Source organism: Lineus longissimus, chromosome 3 (genome assembly GCF_910592395.1).
Source record: "Lineus longissimus chromosome 3, tnLinLong1.2, whole genome shotgun sequence".
NCBI classification, from domain to species: Eukaryota; Metazoa; Nemertea; class Pilidiophora; order Heteronemertea; family Lineidae; genus Lineus; species Lineus longissimus.
The window spans coordinates 26076772-26103471 of record NC_088310.1 but is presented as its reverse complement, the minus strand read 5'-3'; the positions used below and the strand labels follow the sequence as shown (position 1 = coordinate 26103471).

At 40.5% G+C, this 26700-nt stretch overlaps 1 protein-coding gene across 3 annotated transcripts in view; it reads left to right on the top strand.

Moving 5' to 3' along the window:
- Positions 1 to 26700, top strand: part of LOC135484410 (QRFP-like peptide receptor) — a 76353-nt gene that overhangs the window by 15146 nt on the left and 34507 nt on the right. Inside the window, exons 1-2 of one of the 3 annotated variants that reach the window (XM_064765831.1) lie at positions 12467 to 12534; positions 23399 to 24454. In XM_064765831.1, the coding sequence (XP_064621901.1) occupies positions 24036 to 24454 (419 nt within the window). In that variant the 5' untranslated portion in view covers positions 12467 to 12534; positions 23399 to 24035. Of the gene's footprint in view, positions 1 to 12466; positions 12535 to 12840; positions 12943 to 23398; positions 24455 to 26700 lie in introns of those variants that run through there. The other 2 variants (XM_064765829.1, XM_064765830.1) reach the window with 2 other exon arrangements.

Genomic DNA, 26700 nt, shown 5'->3' with positions numbered 1-26700 from the left:
CGCATTTTGCGTCCAGCTCTCGTCCACATATCTCACACCATTTGGGTTTGCGATGGGAACCGAACAGAACAGTGCGACAAAGGTCATGGACTGCCGCGATATTTCCCCTAGACTGTCGGTATGGCCCCAAGTCTGGTCATGGACATGTCTGCATCTTGAACCATGTTAGGAAATTTCAGGATTCTTCTATTAGACTCAGAGCTATCATGTCACGGAATCAATTCGATGATTCTAAGGGCAGATTGGAGCTATATCTCCTCAACAACGACCGCAAGGTAAATACGTATCCCCATACCTTGTGTCTACAGGATATGGACATCCTGCCAAAAACTCACAACGGGGCACGTAATGTCAATATTGCACTGGACAGACAAACAGTAATGTAAACAACAATGAAATTGAATCTTCTGATATATAAGCTTACTACGTGAAGACAAAATTGGTTGTATTTTTCATGGTAGTCTTCAGCTTTTGATAATATTGGGATCAGAGTTAGAGCCAGTGAAACTGTCTCTTGAACCTTCTTACCTTATCACGCAGATTTTGACATTACAGAAGTTGCGCACCATTCACATGTACATTGTACTACGACTCCCACTCAGACTTTTATTTTTAGAGTGAATGACAGTCGTCTAATGACATTGACAGCTTCGTTGCACCTGAAACACGGATGCACGACTGAAGTGACGAAAGTTTTCACATGGTATACCATGTGTATGATTACGTACATTGATAGCACGAGGGCAGAGAATGGGGTTACATACTCAAAGGTTAATAACATTTATCAGGCAGAGGGGGATCATAAGCACACGGACTAATAAGTCTCATTGATACAAGGGTAGGTACTCTAGAAATGTTAAGACTTGTCTCCGAGACGGCTGTAAAGGTAGACACATAGGGTCTCAGGTGGTCATCGTCAAAACGCCGGCCGCTGTAGGAGATTTCATACAAGTTGCTATAAGCTTACTAGTGTATTGCCTTTTTGAAGAGAGTCTCATCAAGTCGTAATTACTCTGGTTGTACGACCATGGGAGAGGACGGAGCACAATCGAGGTCCTAACGTAAATATAGCATCGTCACAGCTTTATCCACAACGGATTTAAAAGACAGGACTGATTCGTAATTTTTTAACTCGGGTGTCTGGAGAAAGGCTGAGATATGGTCTCGAAACAATCATGCACCGTTGTCTTTGAGGTGAAACGAAAGTTCTGAATGTATTGGGTGAAAATAGAGAGAGGATTTTTCTTCCCTGTATGATAACAGTACAGGCGCCTCATCAAACATCATAAAGGAAATGGTAAAGCCTTATTATAATTACTAGCTTCGTCTTTGATGACTGTAATCCAAAGCTTTTGCTAGTGGCATGGGCAACTACAAACAGCTTCTGGGCAATTGGTGAACTCTTTCTTTATAGAATAACTAAGATAAAGGGGTGAATGAGCTCGTGAGACCTCTTGCCAACAACAGCAACGGCTAAATCTGCTTCCGAGTTAATTAGATTAAACTGTACATGAGTCTGGTTTTATATGATAAAACCTTCGGAAATTACCGAAGGCAATGTAGTGCGTCCAGGAATCATCGGAGTCATCAGCCACAGCAAGTATCGGAGCGTGGGTATGGCAACGGATTTCTTCAGAGGGCTGATGAGAGAAATTGAATTCGTCTGAAAGTGACAACTTAAAACCTCAGTTTCAAGTATTACTTTAATAGTACTTAGCAATTTTGACATCGATGACCATCGATTTTCGATACATTCGTCTGCGTTTCACAGCAATTAGCCATGTGATTTGAGATATCGTGATTAATGAAAATTTAAATAATTTGGAATACAGTGGAACCTTCCTTTGCGGACACCTCTCTATTAAGGATAACCTCCTTATTAAGGACACTAGTTTTGGTCCCAAATTGGTTGTTTCCATTCAATTTGACCTCTCCAATCAGGACAACTCTCTATTAAGGACAGCATTTGTCAGTCCCAACGGTGTCCTTAATAGAGAGGTTCTACTGTATCTATACAGTGGAACCCCGGTCGGCGACCACCCCGCTATAACGACCAACAATCGCCGGTCCCGAATGGTTTCCTCTCTAATTACCATTACAAGGCCCCAGGTAACACGACCATCCCGGTACCCAGACCACGACACTGGATTGGGCGGTCCCAATGAGCAAATTCACCCCTCTAACCCGACCAAAGGGCCTAATTCAACCTCGGTTCCATGAGTGGTCGTGTTACCGGGGTTCCACTGTATTTGGAAACGGAATGATGGAAAAATAGGGACAGCTTGGTGGATTTCCTGATATTGACTACCTCGCAAAATCGATCAGTCAGTACAACGGTAACCATTCGGGCATGCATCTCAACGCCAAAATCAAAAGTCAGCACATTACTGAGAGCCTAAGTCGATTTCTTCAACCGATGAAATCAATTAAGGAACATCTTAAACCCTGATCCGAAATCACCATATGTCTTTGAAGCTGGCATCCATTAAGAAGGACAATATCTTAAACGTCAGATCTTAATGGAAGTTCAAAGTTCCCTCGGGAACTTTAAGAGTCCCCGGGGCGACTGTTTGTTGACCTCACCAATTGTCTGTGCTTAAAGTCGAAAGTCAAATGTCAAGTCGTGTATCTTTGATTGAATATCAATCAGAACCAATAAATGATCAGATATGATATATTTGGTTGATCGCGGCTGCCAGACTTGAGTAAAAATCTAACCGTGTGGTACTTTTCTCATTGTCACCATGGTATTGGTAGATTTTGCTGGGTGTTTTGCCGGGCTCTGTTTGAATAGATAAAGATATATCTCAGGAAGTGTGACAAAGCCTTCAGTGAAAACCGGTGCATGTTTAGATGATCACCTGAGGAACTCCTATCCCCCTGTAATAGTGAGACCGTAGCATTTGCATAGTACTCAGGAAGCCTAACGTACCCTTTGCTATTGGATCTGCGTTGCCAATTTCTTTATTCCCACTGATATATTTCTCCTTTATCGTTTCCAATTCACCTAACTCTCTTTATTTCGGTTGTGCTAATCAGTCAGCGATGGGATCAGCCTGATGGAGGTCATATCCAACAAATGACCTTTGACATCCACGGATCATGGAAACGTCAAGGTCACAATCGATCCTAAACCGTGTATCAGCAATAATTTAACGGCATTTATGACTGAACACCGTTAAACTCAAATATTTTTATCACTTACCGCTTTTTTAGCAGGAATGTAACTTTCCAGAAAAAGTATAAAGAACAATTCATTTAGCGTCATATTACAGGTGTCACCTCGCCAATGGAAAGTTGCCCCGAGCTGTCTTGTCAAATGAAGTACGTGCACCATTGCCACGTACTGTCTCCCCAGGCACCATCGATGTAAAAAGCAGGCGTAAGCTATTCGGCTGACATCTCCCTATCCATATGTCACATACCGCTAGAAGTCATGTGAAATTACTTCAAAAAAATATGAAAATAATTTGCCAGCTGGTGTCATTACAAAATATTGACCGGGTTATCGCATCACATGAATGACTTCTGACAGTTCGCTGTTACGAATTAGATTACATTGGTAACATGTAGCTCATCTTTTTATACCTTCCCAGGAGTCAGGAATCATTTTTCAAACTTTTAAATTCAAATTTTTTCAACAAATTAAAGTGACACGTATGTTCCCGAATTCTCAGTGGTGGTGCATGGAATCTGATAGTTTGTTTTGCTCACGGTAAACGCGCACTCTCTCGAAGATGAGATCGGCGTGGCTTACATGTACCTTTCCGGGAGTAAGCTGCGTGTTCTCAATTAAGCTTATGTCGAGTTGTCGTAAATTAGGGTAGAGTAGGCCTATTTTCAAAGTATTTTGTCTCAAAAGAGAATAAGTCGTCCTGACTGACGATCTGTGACAAACTGGAGGACGTTAACAGTTTTGGCGCCACTGTCACAAGCTATCGTTTCACACATTCAGTGATATTGGTAGGAGTCCAATCATTAATTGCCTGGACCACGGGACGGCCGGCATTCTGATGCAATGTGTCAAAGCACCCTCCTGGGCCTCTTCAATCAGCCGTTCAGTAGACGTAACGTTGCTAGGAATCAACAACGCCACACTCTACAGGTAGCTGAATCACCAGAGGGTATATTAGAGAAACGATAACTCATTCTATTACCTTATTGTTTTCTTGGCGTTGGTGGATTGACTGGTAATGGCATTCAGGTTGTAGGAATCCATATTTCGGTGTCTTTCTGCTGCAGTCAGTTGCATGACGCGGGGTATTAGAGCGGTAACTCTTCATATTGCCTTGGCGTTGGTTAATTGACTGGCAATGACAGCCAGGTGGTGTAGGTATCCTTAGCTCTGTCTGGTACTTTCTTTTCTTGTTTTTTCTGCAGTCGGCTAAACAAACAGCTGGTCGTCAGGATCCTGACATCCAGGTCATCAGCTACAAATCACACAAGAAGCAATCTCCATTCGCTTTCCCAATCACGAGGAAATAAACTAGCCATCCGCCTTTAGCTAAAACTTCCCCCGTTTATGATGATGGATAGTACCTTTGAGACTCACGGGAAAAGACTGGAACATACTAATTATCCGATGCATGAGTATTTAACATGCCATTACAGCTCGTAGGCCTAGTGAACGAACGACTACAGTATAATAGTAGTAACTTGTTATCTGAAGAAGAATATACATTTTCTCACTGCAGGACAACTGTTCAGATCCAGCTGGACTGGATCAAGTGAACGCTTGGGTATGTAGTTTAGTATCAACTACACACAATAGGTTATCCGACCGCGTGATGTCTCTAGGTTGGTGCCAAGACCCTAAGACAATAACTTGTGATTGGCAATTTGTCTTGTAAATGAAATGAGGTGGTATCAGGCGTAGATGAATGGGAAGATCCTGGTTGGGAAGGATGGGCGTTCTTCCTTCATTGCCGTAAGTTGCTAACGGACTTTGTGACCGGATTATCAATCCCAGCTAACCCTGGCTATCGTCGGCCTTTTTACAGTGTAATCAACAATACATATAAATGTTTGAGACAAGATACCGTGAATGCCTACTTCCACAAGGGCTTTTCCCACTGCGGTCCCCCAGCACCACTGTTAGAGAATGACTCTGCCCGACAGGGTAATTGGTTTTTCAAATTATTCACTGGCGAGGTTAGCGTTTTTATGATACTTATGTAATGGTGGCTAACCACGCAAAAGGTGGCCAACCGATTTTAAATCAGTCCATCGACACCCACTCGTGAAATTCCATCTGATTCTAGTGGTCTTTCTGGAGTGCAGCATCGATCAAATTATACCTTTTCTTCTGCGCTGTCCTTATCTAATCTTCTGCTATTTCTTCTGGCTTCTCACATAAAAAAGCAGCGTAATAGCAACCGTTGGTAGAAAAAAATGCTCTTAGCTGATAGAATGGATCCCGTTTCATTACAATCAAATTGACGGTAAGGCCAAACAGGGTGTTTTACATCACCGTGTTTGTGCCTGAGATTAACGTCTCTTTTCTTTGCTCTGGCCATGTTGGATGAGGATTCATCAATATTACCCCTTCGCGTAATAATGGAATTACTTGTTAGTGAGCTGCCTGATCTCGGCCCGTCGCTTATACTCCCGCGCACTGAAAAGAAACGTTCCATTTCTACTGCGATGGTTTTACTTTTGGTAATATTTTACATCGTGGAAGTCTGGCACCACTCAACGAACGGTCTGCCACATCATTACATCAGATCAAGCGACATGTGTCGGTAGGGCAATGATTTTGCCCTGTACTGGTACGGGTTGATGGCGAACTTGACATGACCCCTTTCAGCCTGATTGCCACTCCGGACCTGCGGGAAGTTGATTACTCCGTTCATACCCCGATATCGGGGGCGCGCGGGTGTTCCCGTGCCAGCTCCAGGTGATGGTGACAAATGGTCAATAATACCTTAGATGCCTTTACCGTTGATGAACCAATGCAAATTACGTTATGTGTGCGGATGTTAATACCTTAAAAGTGACAAATACCACATGTCTAAATCCCAGAGCCTCGCCATTTACCACGTTTCTCAAGAGAAGCAGCTGTTTAGGCATCGTGCTGTCTTTCAGTCCTTCAGTTCTGTCTTCAGAATTGATGAGTTGAACAAAAATCACAGGGGAAAATTTAGTAAGGACTTCTAGCCTAAGGTAGGACCGCCAGTCAGTTGATCACTGAGACTGCCAACTGTATCAATTGAGGCAGACACGACCGAGCATGACCGGCTTACCATCGTGTCCGCCACCGGTGATCTGATTTATACTAGAATGAAGACCGAAGCATTGCGTGACCTTGGAACATGCCACCATCTGACCAGCCCTTGTGGTATCCGGAAAGGAAGTGACCGTCACTTGATCCTTGCCCATGTCGAGGTGCGGCCGGGATCAATGTGGTCTGATCAAACAATCGGATGGCGATGGTGGTCAAGGTAAGCAATCTCAATCGATTTCTAGATTACAAAGTACTTCGATTGTTTTTTCTGCCTCGGGCCGTGTTTACTGATCATGAGAGTGCATGACCATAAAGACGTACGAGCATCTGATATCTGTGTCTTCGCGTCGGTAATTTGTCAGGATAGTTAAATAAACCTGGGTCTCCTCTACATAAGAAAGGAAACTCTGCCCATATCACCATTACCTGTCATTCACCCGTTGGACTGAAATTTGCATCTTTTTCCAATGGAATTCCAGTGAGACGTATGGGTTATTGATCAAATAAAGAAACGATAGAAACATTCCTACTGCGTCTGTCATGTCTGTGCGCCGGGCGACCGATACAACCACAGCTGTTGAAGAAACGATACAATTTCATCTAAGTGATGTCAGTTGGCTGACGCGGATTCCCTTAAGTAAGAAATCTGCCGCCCGTAAGATCGATGACCTCAGTTCAGAATCTAAATCGAATGATAATCATGATAAAAAAATCGCGATCGTGCCATCGAGGATTTTTTCATTTCATTTTCCTATTACCTTATTTCCTCTCAGAATAATAAGCGCTATCCTCCCCATACTCATTATCATGATTACCTTACTGTGTGGTCATTGAAGCGAGTTCCGCCTACCAAAGATAACGTGTGTTTTTTTTCGTGTTTAGGCCAATATTAACTTTATGAGGTTTCTTCGACGACAGTTCATATGTCTACTGTGTCATGGCGTCTAAGTCGCTAAAAGCCTACTACTGACATTTTTTAACTGGCTTGTTGTCTGCGGTCTCACTCTTTAAAATGTCTTCAACTTAACCCTTGTTTTTTTCCCTGAGCGCGGTTGCCAGGGGGCATGCGTCACTGGCAAACAAAAACTACGACAGGCTGCTTACATTATGACGTTGATTCCATGTAACTTATGATCTACTTTCGAACAAGTCCGTTTTTATAACTCACGTACCTTGGTAGGCATTACGTGACGGCTGTGGAGTGGGATACAAGAAAATGATTAGCCCTGAACATACAGGGGCTTTTTAGCATTTTAAAGGAATTTCCATGATAGCACCAAACAGTTATCTCAGCCAATCTTAGTAAGTTCATTCCCATCTCGTGGCCTTCGACTTATCATATATCACCATCATTAAATCAGATTTCATCATGCGTCTCCGCTGATACTCGCACATAAGCTGGAAATAAAAGCATACAATTACCCAGTTAGCCTTCTTACTTTAAATTTTCCTTATTACGACAGCAATTTACATCAGTTGAAGGTGGCATCCGATTGCAGCGATGCTCTAGACGCACAATGTTCAAAAGTTGTCGTTGTTGCAGCTGCAGCCACATCTAAAACTATACATGATGGTACGTTTGAAGTTTGACTTTTGTAGGCCATCTATCATTTTGATTCGTAGAACAATGGCTGAACTCACGTTGAATGCAGAAATTACATGTACACAGGCATCGTTTCAAGTTTGACAATGAAGAAACCTTAAGTTTGCAGTTCCTGGTGTGACTGATACAACACTTATCTCATTACCCTAGCTATCCTTCCGAATGATTACGTGCTGCTGTATTTCAAAGGCTTCCTATAGTACCTGACTTGGCTCATGTAAAAGTAGGACCAATCCGAAGAACGCGCTGGAAAGGATAGACTTCTGCGGCTTCAATTTTTTAATAAGATTACTGAAAGGCATGATAGGAATCAAAGAGGCTGGCGTTGTTTTTGTCCTTACCCATTGTGTCGTGTTCACAGTGTGATTCTTATTTGAAATCACACGTCTTTTTATCAGTTATCTTTCTTTGCTGTCGTCACCAGATCTTGGTCTTCTGAACGGCCTCACTCTTGATCATGAAAGACGGAAACTGTCCTGGGGCGATGAAAAAAAACCCACCGAATCAACAGCATACAAAAAACTTTGCGATATCTCTCATCTCTGTTCCTTGGTTCCTGTTCCTTGCCTAACTATAGCCACCACCTGGCAGAGCAATTTTCCTCAAACATCGAACTCACCGACCCAACCGGGCCTCGAGGGAAGATCTTATATACCAATCAACAAAGATTGATTGATTTACGACTGAGACGATTTCTCTCATCAAACCAGAATTAGCAGTCCCGAATATCGCTGATGGGTCAGACCACCGCATCTTAGTTATCACTGATTCCCTCCAATTTGTTTGTGGGCGAGGGGTGAGGCTAGATGTCTTAAGAGTTGATTTTATCATTCAAAGATTTGTAAGTTGAGCATCAATATGAAAGTTCTGTAATTTCTTACTAAATTGAAGTTTCAACAATATCGCAGCGTTTTGTAGACTGATATACGAACTCCATGTGAGGTTTTTGCGTTTGTAATAACTGTCCCAAGGCATTATTTATTTCTATCTGCATGAGCCACGAAAAATACATGAACACGATTGTTTTGTTTATCAGGCTGCCACATGGGGTCTAATTAATGGCGTCAGTACGATTTACACCTCAGTCTGTTACGTGCTGATTAGGAAGGAACTTTAATTAAAGTTCAACGGTCTCTTGCTCTGTTCACAATAGACGCATGAATCAATACAGGACTGGCCTCAGAGTCTTTTTTTCAAGCCGACAAAAGCGCTAAGCAATGCTAAAAAATCGCTTTTGCCGGACAAACGAACTTCCGATATTTGGCAAATCGAGTATCAGAGACGCTGTTTCCTTGATTATGACGTCACGCACACTCGGTTTGGGAATTCATTAGTCCCGAAAAAGTGACTTTTTGGCACTCCAAGCGCTGTCATCGGGCCTAAAAGTGGCTAGCTGCGGATTGGTGTTGGTGTCGCAATTTGATATTTCAGAAAGGTGTCTCAGCCAGTTGCCTCAAATTACGTCAAACAGTCTCCCAAATCATGACCGATGACGCCAACACTATAGTGTTGTTGAATGGACCAATTACATTTTAAGCACGTACCTTCGAGTTCAGCTGGAGTCAAGGTATAGAAGCAACCTTCAAACGTAAACTTTACCCTTATTCCGTAAATCCTTTTTTCGTCAGGCATTATGTAATTACCTTCAGAGATGACTGAATTTGAATAAAATCTTGAGGAAAAACGTTCAGTCATGATGGTACTTTTTTTCCTCATGGAGTTGTTGCTTTTATTTAAGCGAGGAGAATTTAACGATGGCTATAATTTCATTATCTTTATTCTCTTGATGATCAACTTGTGTCATTGACTGACTAAGTTATGCTGAATCTGTCACCAGCGATAGGGAAGATAATTTCTCAAAGTTTGAACGTTGATGTGATATCTTCACTCCAAGATTATATTTCTGGGAATGGATCTTACATGGTAACCACTCTGTATTCTGCCACTTTATCTTATTCGACAACCACAACGAGTGTTTACAAAAACGGGGAATAAGATTGTCTTAATGACAGAACTACCGCACTATATTTACTTCCGAAACTGATTTGACAGCGGCAGACATTTCCATCTCTTCTACATTCCCCGGTTACGATCGTACGGGTGTAATAGACACATAAATCCTGACAAATAGTCTTGGACATCAAAACATCATATAACTCACTTACCCAGCCAATATCAAACCCAATGCTCTAGTTAATATATTGGATTCCGGCGGACAGATTGTGGTACATAGTTTGTTAACAGATTTCCAAATAGAGCTGTGGATAGGTCTGGGGATCGATTGATAGTATAACTAATTGAAAAATCAAATGGACCGAGTTTGGCAACAGATTGAAGGCATTCAGTAGCTGAATCTCCATAACATCTCCATAACCGAGGCTTGTATTTCTTGTCTCCAGCGCTGTCTGCGCACTGTACCGCGGTTGGTTGGTCGAGTGCCTCCATTTCTAGTGTTCCCCTCATTGTATTGTTGGTGAACGTTGAAATCAGATCGACATGTATGCCTCTTTTTCCCCGTCTTGAAATATCATGGCTAAACTGTCTATCAATAACTATTATCTCTAGGTTGACACTGGAATATGGGAAACAGTCAAACACGTCTGTTCCCCACGGCACATTGCAATACCGGTAAGTGGGCAGGGATGTTATCCAGTCAGGTTAAGGTTACTTCACCAGCCGCCGGTGTAGACAAAGCTGTCGCGCACTGGCACTCTGTGAAACGTCTACGGCTGTATTTACAAAGTTATTACGGCAACTAGAAAGCAAGGAAGGCGCTTCGTCTTTCCTCTTCTTGCAGCATTTGTACACACATGTACGTAATCAAAATCTTAGTTCAACATCTACTTTCTTGACGAGATAAAGGGATCCATGCCTTTCACGTAATTGGAACAGTTCGCCTTGGCTGCAAGGATTGTCATGTTATAACAAAAACTCTGACATGTCGGATGAGACTAATGGCAATGTCTACATGCAATCTGACCACGAAGTGCATGAATGGTTGCCACAGTCAAGGATGGTGAACGTGAACATTTTCTATCAATAGAACTTTGAAACCTAAAAAATCCCTACAGTACCAGCTGGTGACGAAACTGATCGAGGCATCCAAGGATGATCATTATCTCTTTCGATAACACCTGAGCCTGATATAACGAGCCATCACGTTCTGTCTGACGTTTAAGGTCTTCCTCTTTTTATAAACAGCCTGTGGCGTCGATCACATAGCAAGTAATCTTATCCACCATTAAAACCTGCTGCTCTCACGTTACATTGACTTGATTAAAGATAACCCTAGCCCGTACAACTGTTTCTTATTCTACGTTGGGTGACAGCTTGACAGCACCTAGGATCAGATGTTAAGCAAGTTTTGAATTTCGAAGTCGAGTTTTGAAATTCTACAATCAAGTTTTAAAGTTCGAAGCCGAGTTTTGAAATTCTACAGTCAAGTTTTGAATTTCGAAGTCGAGTTTTGAAATTCTACAGTCAAGTTTTGAAGTTCGAGCCGAGTTTTGAATTTCGAATTTCGAAATGAGCCGTTTGGGCTTAATGCCATATGGGTAATGAAAACAAGTTGTCTTTAAAATCAACAGTCCAATTGTAAGCCCTCTTGCCAAATTATTTACATCCGATGGACAAATATACTCAAGGTTACTGAATGGAGGCACATTCGTGAAAGACCTGTTATTGCTGTGGTCGTTCTTGTCATCACCATCATTTCCCGCATCATTTCCATTATTGATGATACAGGCTGTTATAGCTCTCGATTTCAAAGGAGATCTGGGATTTCTCCTGCTGTTCGTGAGATCGACACAAACAACCAATGCCTCCATGCGCAGTCAAATTCCTGAAATCGCAGTAAATTAAGCTACTTAGTATCAGCAACAACGACATCAGGGTGAGGTCTCGGGTGCGAGGCTTATCTCTCGCATGTATAATAGACGGCCTAATGTAAGATAAGCCAGCAGTTGCAGCGACGGAACAGGATCTTACGTTTGAGTCGCTATTGATCAAGGAGAAACCATTTCCGGGTTTCCTTTTTTCGTATTAGGATACGATCCCAGCTAATTCCCAGTCCGCTCAGTCTCGAGCTTAAAGCTGTTTGCTTCACAAGACGTTTGCAAGAAAATGCCTTGATTTTCGACAACAAAGTTCATGGTCCATGCTTAGAGAATTTTACTGATTACTTATATGTCAGCAACTATTCTGAAATGATATGTACATGTATGGTATATCACGTGATAACATATGTTTCATCATGAGATTGGTGGTAAGGTCCTTGGGCACAGACATAAACGTATTGAATCAAGATTATAGCCAGGAGTAAGCTTGACCAAGAGTTTATTTCGCTAATCTCGTACACTAGCCCGTGGTTTATAGCGCAATACTTATTACGGGCTGTTCGAAACAGATGCCACCAGGTCATAAATCCTGCCTGCCCCGCCAAGAAAACCCGCTTTATTGACAGCACAGTGAATGATGAACCAGGATTTAATCTCACCCATGTTTGTAGCCATTGATCGCATCACGTGGTCAGAATATCGCGTGCTCCGCGCTTGGCATGTCGGGTAGTGTTGCTTGTTGCCATTGTTGTTACTGAAGCCACTGCTCGCGAGACATTTGAGAGCTACAGGGGCAACGCCAATCAATAGCATCGGTACCGCTTACGCTGGGAAGAAGAAATCTATGGATATTTTTTTCAGTATGGATTAAAGTAAGATATCGACGGGTATCACGGCTGCGTTTGACAAATTCAATAATAAGAGCGCCTCAATTTGAAGGATTTTTCATTTCAAGTTTCTTTCACGCTCATTTTTAAATAAAATAAAGTTCAAAAACAAGAACAACACCAAACTAGATGACTGACTTTCCGAGGTGAATTTGCGAGATTTGCTTCTTCAGCGAGCATCTGTTGTGAACATAGGGCTACACGACCGCTATTAGTCAGGAAAATGTTTGTGCAGCTTGGAATATCCCATCCTAAGTAATCAACTGGATATATACGTGTTGTATTAATCGATCATCGTCGTATCTTTCAATTGTTACTGTGTATCATATATATGTATCTAGAGAATTTTTGCCGTTTTTTTAACGGAATAACTGATAAGATGCGCTCCTTCTGGTAAGTTCTTTTTCATTCATTTTCTCGGCAATGGGCAGCGCCGTTCCTTAAAAATAACATCTTTCGTCTTTTTGAAAATTCTGATTGCATACTTGCTGAAGGCGCTGTACATACTGAAGTAAATTTCAACATTGCCGCTTTGTAGACAGGTATACAAGTACATGTACCATAAATATAAAGTTCAGCAAATTTGCATGCATGAAACATGTAACACCACTCCAGTCGGCATGCGTAAAACTGCATTTATCAAAACACGCTAATACCTTTGCATGCATGAAACATGTAACACCACTCCAGTCGGCATGCGTAAAACTGCATTTATCAAAACACGATAATACCTTTTCTTGGATATAAGAGCTAAAACATTTCGCCAATTATAAATTTATAGGTGCCACCTGACGCAATAATTGGTAATTCGTATTTACTCTAGTTACACATACGGCAGTGGTTCAGATTCCTAAAAGCAGATGTACGAGAAAAACTGCTCAAAATAGAGAGGCCAATTCAGAGATTTATACGTCAGTATACCGCAGAGTTCCCTTCATTGGTATTGCCAAATATACGATGCCATGATTAAAGTCAGCCGACTGGAATAAACAATGGGGTTGGCAATCTGCGACCATCATAGAGTCTCTCTTTATGGGACTTATCCGGGATACGCAACTCACATTCGGCTAAATTGTTGTCAGCAAATGATTGGGTTCTGCTTCCATAGACGCCAGCTGCATAAAAGTCGTCAACTGTAGATTCAATAAAAATTACTCACTGCCCCTTTCTCAATCTAAGAAAGGTCTTATCTAACCTATTCCTCAAAGCCTTTTAATTGTCGAACGGATTATGATATGACAGTCATAAATAACAAGCAATGTTAGGCTATCGTGTACAAATTGTCTGATTTTCAATGCGATCAATTTACAAGTTAGCTGTATCATCATAGAACATTCATCATTGATGATGGGGAAGCTCCGGTCTGGAGTCTGCACCTATGTGATACAGCTTGATTGATTGGGTTGAAGTCAGGGGCGGACGCCAGGGACCACGCGTCCGCCATACAGACTCCTAAAGGACACCGCGCAATCGGTTTGGGAACTGTTAGCATGACTGCCCAAGGGTTTCTTCAAGTCCGCAACAGTCTATGTCATATTATGTAACTTATTTTCAAGCTGTTGCTGACTTGCATTACTTATCATGAAAAATGAAGAACTACATGACTGTTAAATCTTCAGGAAAAGGTACATAAGCTTATTTATCATGAGTAAAGCGATCGTGCCTTGGATTTTGCACCATGGAACATGGCCAGAACCAAAGAGATATATTTTTAGAAACGTTTAAATTTGTTTATTTTGATAGCCAAATTGCAGTTTGTTTTCAACAAGGTGGCTCTATTGTTGTCTTCGACGAATGTTCAGGGTCTAATCAGAGTCTTTCCAGTGATATTTGAAAGACTGGTCTAAACGATTTCATGTTCCCTCTTATATGTATATTTCTTTCTTAATCAAACCCAAAATTGATAAACTTTACTTCAGTGAAAGCACCCCACTGTTCAGTTGCATCAATTGCGCGTAGCTAATGGTTGTAAACTTGATATGTTTGCGGTAAAAGGTTTGGATTAAGTTCGAATCGCCTGCAGCAGCGAATGCAGAAATAGAAGTTGATTAGCAATCGTTGAGATAAATGTTGACAGTTCTGACATGACTGAATCCATTAAAATCTTGCAATGAAAGCCACAGAACACAAAAAATAGATCCCTCGGTCCTTCTCCAGAAATGTACTTTGACATGTACAGTTGTAACGATCAGCTGAGTATGTCAATTCATTCCCTGGTCAGCGCATTGTTGATACTCAAACTAAGCTTTTCTTTTGATATTCAGAGTTAAGACAATGATTTAATTAACAATTTATTTGATATTTGATACACGGTTCTTAATACCATGGTGATCAAAGCAGAGATAACGAAGAATTGCAATTATATGAGGCCGAAGGTTTAACTTTTGTGTCGCTACATTTGGAGATATCAAAGAATTAAGAACGAGACCTGAAGACTTATGCTCCAAAATAAGATCCATTTGAGACAAGTTGTTTCTTGAAAACAAGAAGTCGTCAGTGACATTCAGCAATCTTTTGGTGGATCTCCAGATATTCCTTATAATATATTAGCTAAAGGCCGAGCACGGTTTCACTTGCAACTCCTTATTTCCTAAGACAGGACATTATACTATCTGATGGAAAACATGACACGAACTATGACATTATGTATTGCATTATCAGTTACTTTAGGAAGAGTTCCTGGAAATGAATGACGACTTGCCAGTGTCTCTCACAACCTTTGGTTACTCCAGGAAAGAAATGCACTTGTCAACGCTTTTATCTTCATTCAAAAAGAACGCAAAAGTATGTTTTCGAGATGGTTTAGTGAGTATATGATAAGCATCACATTTGGCTGGCTGAAATACTTCATACGCAGAGTAACCAAACAAAAAATTTCGAATCAGATATAAAGTTTATTCTAATCTTACTTCTTCATAGATCAATATTACATCAAAAGCGTAAGCAGAACGCACAGCTCTATTTTCCGATTGCGTTTGACAGCAGCTGGCTGTTACAATCATAACTTTTTCCTAAAGCTAATAAACCGAGACAGTAGAGAAATCTTTGATCATTTAAAGAATGCAGAATTCGAATTTTGCTTCTTGTTAGATCTATGCTGGCAGGAGCGTCAACAAAGCGCTCCGGGTCTCGAACCTCTTTTTTTCCTATTCACATCTCACAGCTGACAGTATCTGGCTCAGTATCGTATCCTCATTCCATCAATATGCTTGTTCTTTTCCTGTTTCATAAGTAAACTATATTTCTGAAATTGTTTGACGAGTTTCCAGCGACAGTGCGACTGGCATATTTCACTGATACGACGAAGAATTGGTTAATGATGAAATGCATTCCACTTATCATCCCTCAGATTCAGATTGTTTCAAAAGGAGTTGTGACTTACCATTAGTATCAAAAGCTCCATCAACTTTGCGGAAGTGATAGCGGCGCCTTGGCCACTATATTTCCGCTAACACCCTGGTGATGACTTTCATCTACCATACATGTATAAGTACACCGATAGTGTTGTTCTTTCTGGGAACTACGCAGGGTCTTTCATTCCTTGCGTGCCAATATCACGCCCATGCGGCCATAAAGTAACGTTTTATTGCAGTGCGATCTACGAGGCAATGAGCCGCTTGGCGTTCTGCACCGCTGGGCTTGAGAAGGGGAGCGTCGTTGGGGTAACACCATTTAAACACTTCAAACGTAATGGCTTTTAAACATTGGCATCGCTTGCTATAAAACTGCTCGATTTTTTCGGCTTGTATCTTTACTGCTCAATTCATTTCGGTTAATTTTCTTCTGAATGTCTACAGCCATCCGTAAGTGCGCAGAAGGGCAGTGTTCGCAAATGGAATATAGATGTAATGCAGTTTTGCAAGGTCTCATATCACACATGTTATTGTGTTACATGTAAACGAAGCCTCCGTGTATTCAAGTCCGTAATGTTAATCAAGAAAGGAGAGGAAACATGGTATTGATTCGTAGCTTTGATAGATTTGTACGGAACGAAATGCAGATCTGTGAGACTTGAATAGTATAGGTTTGGCAACCCTTACGAAAGACGAAATTCGAACTACGAAGGTCTGTCGTCTCATCAAGTCCTGTACCATTCGTTTACGCGACACTCGAATGTCAAGTCCAAATATTGTTTTCACTTGGTTTTTTTCTGGCCAAAATGAAGAAACATGATCAGCCCTCATCATCAGCGTCAGTGACAACCGGGCTCTGAGTTCTACTGAAACAGGGGTGTTTAAGGACAGCCTCCATTATAAAGTGTAACCTTTATTGGATCCTATTGCTGAGTAAAATATAGCAGGCCGGTATAACTGACGGCAGTTATCGTCTCAAGAAGGAGAAAGTGTATCTAATTTCTTCCATCAGAGTAGGTGTTATTGCTACAATTTACGTTTTTCTTAACGCGATGATTATGATAAGAAATTTAACAATGGGAGCGGTATGAGTCCAGCGGTATGGGGAGCCAAAAAGGACTCAAGGAAATGGACTGTTTACGGGCTTTATATTCACCAAGCTTAGGATCTCCGTTCTGATATTGCAACGGTTGTCAATAGGAAAACAGATAGGCAAACAGTAATACTTACGGGAACACTCGGAGCTTCACCTCGTTATCAGCTAATTCTCGTAAATTCGAGATTGCTGCCAATAAGCTTCCCATTCGTGAGAGTCTTACTAAAACTTTGAATCATGCTATTTGGTAGTCGTTCCACGTCATTCAGAACAGTTGCATAAAAAGTTTCATCCCTTGCGTATGCACGGTTGGAAGGCAGCGATGTTGTTTGCTGTGATTTGTAATGTCTGGAGATCAAGTTTGAAATTATTCGTGATCGCAGCGATTAGCATAACTTGATATAAGGAACCTGTTGTGGGAGATTGTGGTATTCTTTTTATTGAAGAAATATTGACTGGGCCTTTTTCATCACCGCTTGTTATTCTATAATTATGATGTTTTAGTTTGGTTGGCTGGTTCTCTGGCAGTAAACATAAGAGAATCTCAGAGGTTTCTAGTGTGCCCTTCATGTCTCAAAAACTCGAAAAAACTGCCAACATTTTAATTGCTATTATGCCCATAGTTCTATTCCTTCACTCTAACAACTAAACATGTCAATACATGTATTTTGTCATCACCTGGAAATAAAGATTGAGCCACTCAGAAAATTAACGAAACAAAACCTTGTCAAACATATTGGCTGATATTGGTTGTCACAGAAGTCGAGTTTTTTGCAATTAGACTTCGAACATGGAAGTGTCAATTTCAACAACAAGATTTTTACATCTTCTTCATGCTTGACATATCTTCAGAAAAAGACGATACATGATACGTGGTTAGTCAGGATAAGAACTGGAATCGTCGGTGAAAAACGGAGTGCTCTTCCGCGTCTGTATAAACTGATGTCTCCGTAGGCGATGCCGGGAGCATAGTTGCTGGGACATATTTTTCAATTGGTGTCTATCGACCTGATGCCAATCTATAGTCACAATCCAGCAATAAGAAAACGAATCTAAGTTTTCCAATATCGCTGTCTCGGTTTAGAGCGTTACACTGAGATTATGAACCAACAAACTCTATATGGATTCTGTATCAGAAGATTGATATATCATACGGATCGACGGCCAGGAATACCGTTTCTATTTCGGGCTCAGCTGTGCGAGTAATCAACAGAACCAATAGTTTGGAGATTTTTGTAAAATTAATATCAAGAGATTCAATATTCTAGACGTTTTGATAATATTGATATTGTCCCAAAGAACCAGTCTCGCAACTGCCTAATATTTAAGAATTTCTAGTCTATCTTATTGATGTGAAACGAACTAGCTGCCAGATCAGCTTTTTCCTACACCTTTTTTATATAATCAAAAGGTTTGTTCGCTATTCATTTATGCTTTTATCAGTGTCATTTGGCGTGAAATGTCTTTTTAATGAGGTAGACAGTGCTGATAAAAGTAGATCTGCAGGCATATGCCGGATGATTACTGCCTCAGCTTACAGTCTCGTTAAAGGAATTTTGCACTCTTGGTGCCTTGTGTGCCAAAATGCGATTATAGGGTCCGCGATATGATTACCCTCTCTCCGATTTAGCCAATTTCCGGCGGGTTTGAAGAGAGGAAATAGATGCCACGTGTACAGCGTATTCAACGGTTTCTCTTGATAGCCGCCTTCCGCTCAAGACGTTATTTCGGGTTTCATCATTTGTACGTCGCGTCTTCTGAAATCCGCTAATGAGAAGAAGATGCAGGAAATTAGTGTCGAAACTCTCAAATGAGGTATTCCGGTCAAAATCCGTAGGCTGTACAAGTGGCCATTACACTAATTCGACCCGGTTAAGACCGGGTCAGAATTTTCCTTGCCATATACACGTCTATTGTCTTTGAACAAAGCCCTCTCACACCTATTCCCATTGTTCAGGGCAAATAAAGGTAAGTGCAAATAAAGGTATTGCGTGGGTGAGCCTCGGCATGGGTGGGAAAGCAGGCATTGTCTGAGATTATAGGAGTCACAATGGATTGGCCTATCCTGAATAAACTATTTATCAAGCGCGTGAGAGATTAGGTTGGGGAAATCAGTTTAGCGAGAAATAAGCAGCGATATCCCCGACTAAATTCCAAAACGCCTGCAGAGGCCACATTGAACTAACTCGTGATATGTTGGTTGAGACTTATAAAATTGTGGGGGAAGAACTGAAATGTCTGACAAGGAGACTATAACAAGGTATCCAGACACCTCATTATCACAGGTGATGACGAAAATGCTCAATCTGGACAAGGGATAATTTGGACAATTTGCTGGTGAAGACGGCACAATATGTTTTCAAGAGAAGAAGGCCATAATTTCAATAACAAAAACTGCCTATGGGAATAACAAGGCACCAAGATAATTACCACCCTTACTATAATTGGTAAAGTTATCAAATTCGTTTTTTCTTCTTTTTAGATTCAGTATGTCAACAAGGTGAACCGGCGCCTTTTCCATATATCGTCTCAGATTCAAAGCATTGTCTATGCTTCTCGCTACGGATTCCTCCTCCCACCCAATTCGAGTCTCTTCTTGAAATGCACTTCTACGTTAAAAAAAGTTCCTATCTGATAATCAGTTTAAGTAATTATAATTGTAATCTCTCAGTGAATCAGCTATTATGAATAATTATAGCCATTCGCTTTATAAGATGGTATAATTCAGTAATTTTGCGAAAAACTATAGTGTTTAGGAATTATGGAGTGCTTTGAAACAGTATGCCGTAAAATTAAAACGATGATTTGTTTAGGTAAGGCCACTGAAGGTTGATGTCTGGTTCTTGTCACATAATTTTGAGCCAGTTAACCAAGACTTTTTTTACAAAAATAAAATGTCTTTTTCCCTATAACCTATTGCAGTTTTCTTGCCGGTGAACTAATTACAACGAATACAAGGTTTTAACTGATGATGAAAGATGGAAGATGATGAAAACCCTCACCCATTTTCGGCGAGAGCCTGACGAGAACAAGGACATGTTTGAATACTGACAGCTCGGAGTCTGCCCCCACTGGGGAGCTTTATCTTCCTATCAAGCAAGTTGGCTACTTACTTGAAGGAATAGTTGGCAATCTACCTTTCAGATGATTCAGGTGGTATGACACTTGCCGCCGACAAAACATTTCCTATCAAACTTAAGTATGCTTTTGGCGATTGTTAAATGTCATTTTCTCGTAAGCTAAAGTTCAAGTCAATAAGAGTAGTAAAATATACTTTTTAGCCTAAAAGCAAATGTCATGAAGATCTGATTCAAATATAATGATGTTGTCCTTATGCTACTCCAGCTGAACAAAGGTAAACTTTAGTGACATTTGGAAGTTGATTGAACCAATCTCGACCAGCCATCCGAATATGAATGACTTCATCTTTGTCACATAGCATCATTTGTGATTATACAAATGTATATGAATATCGTTATTTAGTTAGCCAATTTATTATTATGGTGACAAGTGCGTAACGTTGTTTCAAAACGTATTTATACGTAAATTTTACACACAACATAGATGAACACCTATCCCTCTCGGTATATGCTATTATATTCTATCAATTACGATGGCTTCGTGGAATTGTGATTATCCCAATCCCCTTCGTCGTACTTTGCGACTAATTCTACTTTGGATCCATATTTTTGCGGAAGTAACTACCTGCCCTTAAAGAGGGTGATAAACAACAAAAATCAATTGACTTCTTTGGTCTGACAGAAAAACCGTTCTAACTCAATTACCATACCTCTTAGGAGCACTTAGCCTGCCTATTTGGCATTCTTCGGTGATTATCGCTGAACGGTTTGGGGCAGCCTATCCGCAGGAATGTCTGTCACTCTGAAAGCGTTCTCGAAGTGAAGGCTTTGATCTGAGCAAGACAGTTTGATAGTCAAATTACTCTCACGGTTTTACTTTAAGGAGTTATCTTTAGTCTTAGAGTAACCAACGTTTAATAGTTATAATTTTTTAACAATATCATATCTAAATAAGTTGTCTGTGATAAAATTAATTACTTCTTTGGATTTCCTTATAAAACCTCTAATAAGGCCAGGATGGGGCTCTGACATTTAATTTCGTTCCCTCGGCAAATACCGGTAAAAATAAGTCTCATTTACACACATGTCACCTGTGAGTCGGTTCTTACTTTTCTAATGCAGAAAGTTGACTGGTTGCTGTTTTGAAAGAACCAGCCGACGGTTCCTTTCAGCAAGGATTAAAGTTGATCACTTTAATGGAATTGCCTGGAAGTTTGAGTGGCTTCAGACGCGAGACAGGAATCCAATACCAAAGTGGAACTCGAGGAAGGGGTGACTTAAAGTCTTAAAGAACTAGTCGTTCCTCCTCGTTCTTCTATTAACTGGAAAGTGTGTGCCCAGACAGATCAGGTAATGACGATGGGAGTTACGATATTGATGATCTACAGAACACAGAAAATTGAAAGTAAGACTGATGGATGAAAGCCAATACATATATATTTTAGCAGTTCATTGCAAATTCGACATGTAAGCATTACTGAATTTTGATTGGCTGTCATATATGTGACGTCATTTTAAATGGATGAGCACCGGATCTAAACGATGTGCAGCGCCCAGATAAGAAAATTGTCTAACCTAACACATTTATTTTGAATTGATAGTTTTCTTTTAGTGTTTATTGCCATATGAGTTTTATGAATTCAAGAAAGAGTAGGGAACATTACCTGTTTCACAAGGGACCTCCCTTCAAGTCAAAAAATTGAAAATGTAAAAGTGTGTGTCGGTCTCAGCCAATTAGGGACTGAGACCCTTTGCTGGTCGATATCTTTAGTTTAGTAAGGAAAGGGGTCGATTAAGCCATCATAATTACCCACAAATGTACGCCATGCCTTGTCGGCAAGTAGACACCTTCCTTGACTAGATTTTGACACTTGGCTTCGAGCCTTGCTATTGAGTAACAAAATAGCTTCAGATTCATCCAAAAACATAATTACAGAATAAAAGCTTTCCGAGACCCCCATCTTCCATCCTCACAAAAAGCCATTTCCTCAGTGTCTTGTCCTTGCCTCCGGGTCATGGCTATTCGGAGTTGAGGAAAGATTAAGTTGTCACACACCGTTTCCTTTCACGATGGCATATGCATTAGTGATACCATTCTATATTTAGTTTAATGGAGGAGACATTTCATTTTTTTGTTCTACCAAATCGAACAAAAAAATGAAAAGTGTGTATGGTCCAAGTATCTGGCAAGATTCAATTTATTTAAATTAATTCCAGGCTTATAGTTGAATCTGGTAAAACTACGAATAGAAGATGATATTGTAAGCTTATATCAAACTACGAACATCTGTCATAATAAGATAAAATAGAACGCCTCTTACTCGTTCATAGTATGTTACACTTGCAACCTAAATGCCTTTGGTGTCGATCAACACGAATATATATTGGATCACTTTTTGTCTATCATCGACCGAGTAAGGTCTGGTTCAAACGTTGCAGGGACCGAACGAATTGTTTTAAACTTAACTGTTCGGAACTGGATGTTTGGACACTTTTAATTTCCGTTTGGAATGGGATATTAGAGCTCATCTACACATGACAGGTTCACTGTCTCCCCATACAAATATCCGGCCATATCACACATGTTTACAATAGGCATGGCGAGAAAACTAATCTGGTTTTGGATTATGCATAAATCTACTGTGTATCGTTGCTTGGACACAAGGGCGTCTGGTCCAGGGAGTTTAATATTAGTTGAGCAGCTGGTCGTAGCCAATGGATAGCGATGTATTTCCGAGGAACATGTTTCCGCCAAAGTTATTATTCTGGCCATAAAACATTTATTGACTCTTGAAAGGTAATATATAATCAATTATCTTACAACGAAACAGTCCGAGTTGTAACTATAACTGTATTGTCGTGATCGGATATCTACTTACAAATGTTTAACTCGTCTTATTCGAATTGATATCACCAATAACATATTGATATTATGATAACATTGATAACATATTCAAACCGACGTTATTTGTTTACATAACAATGTTGTCAGTCATTGGTCGTAAAACAATTAGGTCTACATTCTAGTCTGCCGGTGTAAATTATGTCAGATGGAACCAGTTACACAAGACAATTTCAATTTCAAGCTTTTCAGTTTTTTTTGTATTTTGATGAGATGATACTCCGTGATTTATTCATGATACTGAATGAAGGACCGTAAATCAGTACGTTTGATGATTCAAAAATATTACAACTAAGCTTGGTAAAAATAAATGTCGGTGATGTTAAATGGTATCTTTTTCAGCGGTATTGGTGTTCAGAGCTAAATGGCCGACTATACGTGGAATTTATACTCTAATCCTTTCCTTCTTTCTTTTCAGGTGAACCTTCACCACAAATGATACAAATCTCACCAGATAGGAACTGATTCTGGACAAAAATCCTCGGTTTTGTAAGTGAATCATTGGTCGGGTCCTTGGAGCATCGGCTGTTTGTTGTTGTTGAACGTTTCGACTCGAGGAATGAAGTTGTTTATAAGTTTTTCTGCGGATAATTCATTGAGATCTGCCAACTGAAACTACAAATTGCCATACGGATACTTAGTACGAATCTTAACGAAATTTCAGAGATTTGTGGTATGAAATTCAACAGGATGTTATTGCAGTCGCGACGATTTTGCAAAAATTGTATGGAAAGCTTAGTATAACGTGGCTATTTATAGCAATATTTTGTAGACTGCAGATTACTGGAGAACGAATCAACCACCTTGGGATTATGTAGTGTCCGTTATTCGTATCTGGATTATTGCAGGTTGCTTGATATTCGCTTTGGTGTCATCCATTCTAACCCGATTAATTGCACATTGGATAACGTTTGGAATACATTGGCAGAGTCTGCATAGAACAACGTTGTAAAAAAAGGTGACAGTATCATCAAGAAGGAGTTAGCGATAAAGGTTGCGGGTAATTGAAAAGTTTGAGATACGTCCAAGCTGTCTTGGCGTCATCAATTTCAAATATGGCCGTCAATACATCATTTCTGTCAAACGACACCAACTTTCCAGACAAAGTTGTGGATGCGTGTTCATCACACGCGTTTAACTACACAGATTATACTCAGTTACAAGAAGTGAGAATCACATACATTGTCTTATACTCTGTTGTGATTTTCTTGTCAGTAATGGGCAACCTTATGGTCATCTGGACCGTTATAAAAAACAAGCACATGCATACTGTGACTAACTATTACATTGTGAATCTAGCGGTCAGTGATTTTCTCGTTTCGTTTCTTGTCATGCCTCTTAAGCTGATGGAGTTAACTGCGCCATGTGAGATGTCTATATTCAATAGTGACGCACTGTGTGGAGTGTTGTCATATATATTACCCGTCTTCGTTTTCTCGAGTGTTCTCACGCTTGTTGCAATTTCCATTGAAAGGTAAGTCAATTTTATGTTCATTTTCCTTGTCTCAACGGTGGTCTAGGGTGGGTTGCATGGCAGCAAGATGCGATCCCACCTCCCTCATCAGAGCAGCAACACCAACACTACGAACTTGATTGGCAGAGCCTCTGCCTCATTTAGAATCCTAACTGCAACTAGATTGTCCTTTTCAGACCTGTGGAATGGTATCATGAATCTTGTTATTCATCCTTTCCTCGAGACTTACCCCTGAAATGGACGTTTAGGCATATTCAAGAGAATATAATCTAAAATCTGAGCTCTGTGACCATTGGTGCTTGGTGCCAGGCTTATGCTGTACCTCTTGGCTACTCGGAGTACAAATCACAGCCTTCGTAGTTTAGACGATCTTTCCTTGCAACCTCACCCGTGTTGGTTGCGGCAAAAAGATACACCAGAGATTCCCGGTACTAAATGGGTTAGGACTAATATCATGAGGGCAACACAAAGGGCGAGCCGAGACTGATATGACTGGATCATAATTTCATTTTCAGTTTTCTTGATCATATCTTTGAAGCCCATGGTAAAAAATGCATGCCATTCTTGCCAAGCACAATTGGGCAATTTACAACATCAACGTCTCCTAGGCAACGGTAATTTGAAAAATACGTGTTTTTTAATCCATGCGTTTTATCTGGCTACAGACATGGTGTGATCTTTGGAAAATACTATTAAAGCCCCATCGTCAAAGCATCTAGTGCAAGTATTTGCAACATGTATTTCGTGATGAAGCAATCACTGCGTTGGCTTCAAGCCCGACTGACCCACGTGTAAAGGTCAAGGTCAATGCGAATATCATAAGAATCTGCAGAGTTAATTTTCTGATACCAGCAGGTTGTGTTATACAATCAGCTTTTAAAATCTCATGCCCATGTTTCATTTTAACATCGCTCCGTACAAGAATTGAAAAAAGTACTCAAATTATACACATTCAGTCGGTTTTCTTCAACTTTTCCCAGCACTTGCCTTTTATAAACAACCATGTTACTCATTATCCAATGCAATGATATGGTGTGGAGTGAACAGTTCGGAACAAGAGTTTGATTGGCAAATTGGCTGGTCTCTGAATACTTGTACTCTGTGAGATGACAGATCCGGGCTTGATTTTCGCGAATGGTCGGCGTAATTGCGGCAGAATATGAGATGTAAGCGGAAGTGATAAAAACAACAACTACCATCTTGCGAGTTATCATTACGTTCTAACAAGCCACCAAATTGCTATGAAGTGCCTTTTTGTCGTCATTTTGCCGGCGGTAAAAGTCGCTACCAGCTTTTATTGAAGACTGAAGCTTTTTCAGTCACTAAGATTCGATTTTCTGGAACGTTTAATAAGAAGGTTGCTTAGCCTGAAGCGCAATGACTACTTTTTATATTTCCATCTCTCTTGGTATTTTCCTTATCAAGGATACCGGTGTAACGTTTTTGAGTTTTTGAGTTTCAGTTTGTTTCCACTCATTTTTTGAAGTAGCGCTACAAGACGGAATGACACGCTTTTTTACAGTTTCATCCTACTTTTTAAAAGGTGTGAGTTCTCCATCTGTCTACTTTGTGGAATCACTGAACTATGGGGAACAACACCAAAAAACGTTAACCTGGCAACCAGGTATTCTTCTCACATGCCCTCCCCTCTTTCAAAATCTCGACCCATCTTCAGTCTCGGCACCCAAAAACATCTTCACATGATTTGAACTTCTCATCTAGATCTATTATCTCTGCCCGGATATGAACAAGTTGTACAAAGTGACTTTTCGTGGGTTACAAAGCCCCAACCAGTCAATTCAAGTATTTTGGTCATGTAACCAATATTGACTGGGAACTTGAGTGGCGAGGCGCGTGATCTGATTACTCGGTTACAAGAGAAATTACGCCTTGACACTTAGTGATCTTTCATAAAAATTAGATGTGTGCGTGTTCCACAGTGCTTATGTCTAGAAGGAATGGGTCAAGGGCTGGCAAGGATATTCTTCTCAGGGAAAACATTGGTCCATTAGAGACTTTAAGTGTATAATATACTTGGCGCAGTTGTCCAAGTTTTATGTCAGGACTCGGGGTGGGGGAGCGAAAGGGGGTCAAAATCAATCCTAACATTGTCAGGACTACGAAATTCATTGACGTTCAAATGTTTTTGCGCTGAAGTCATTTTCATGCAATTGATGTCAGAATCCATTTTTAATGAAGAAACTGTGCAAATGCAATGATTATCTCCTTCTTAAGGCAGCTGACAC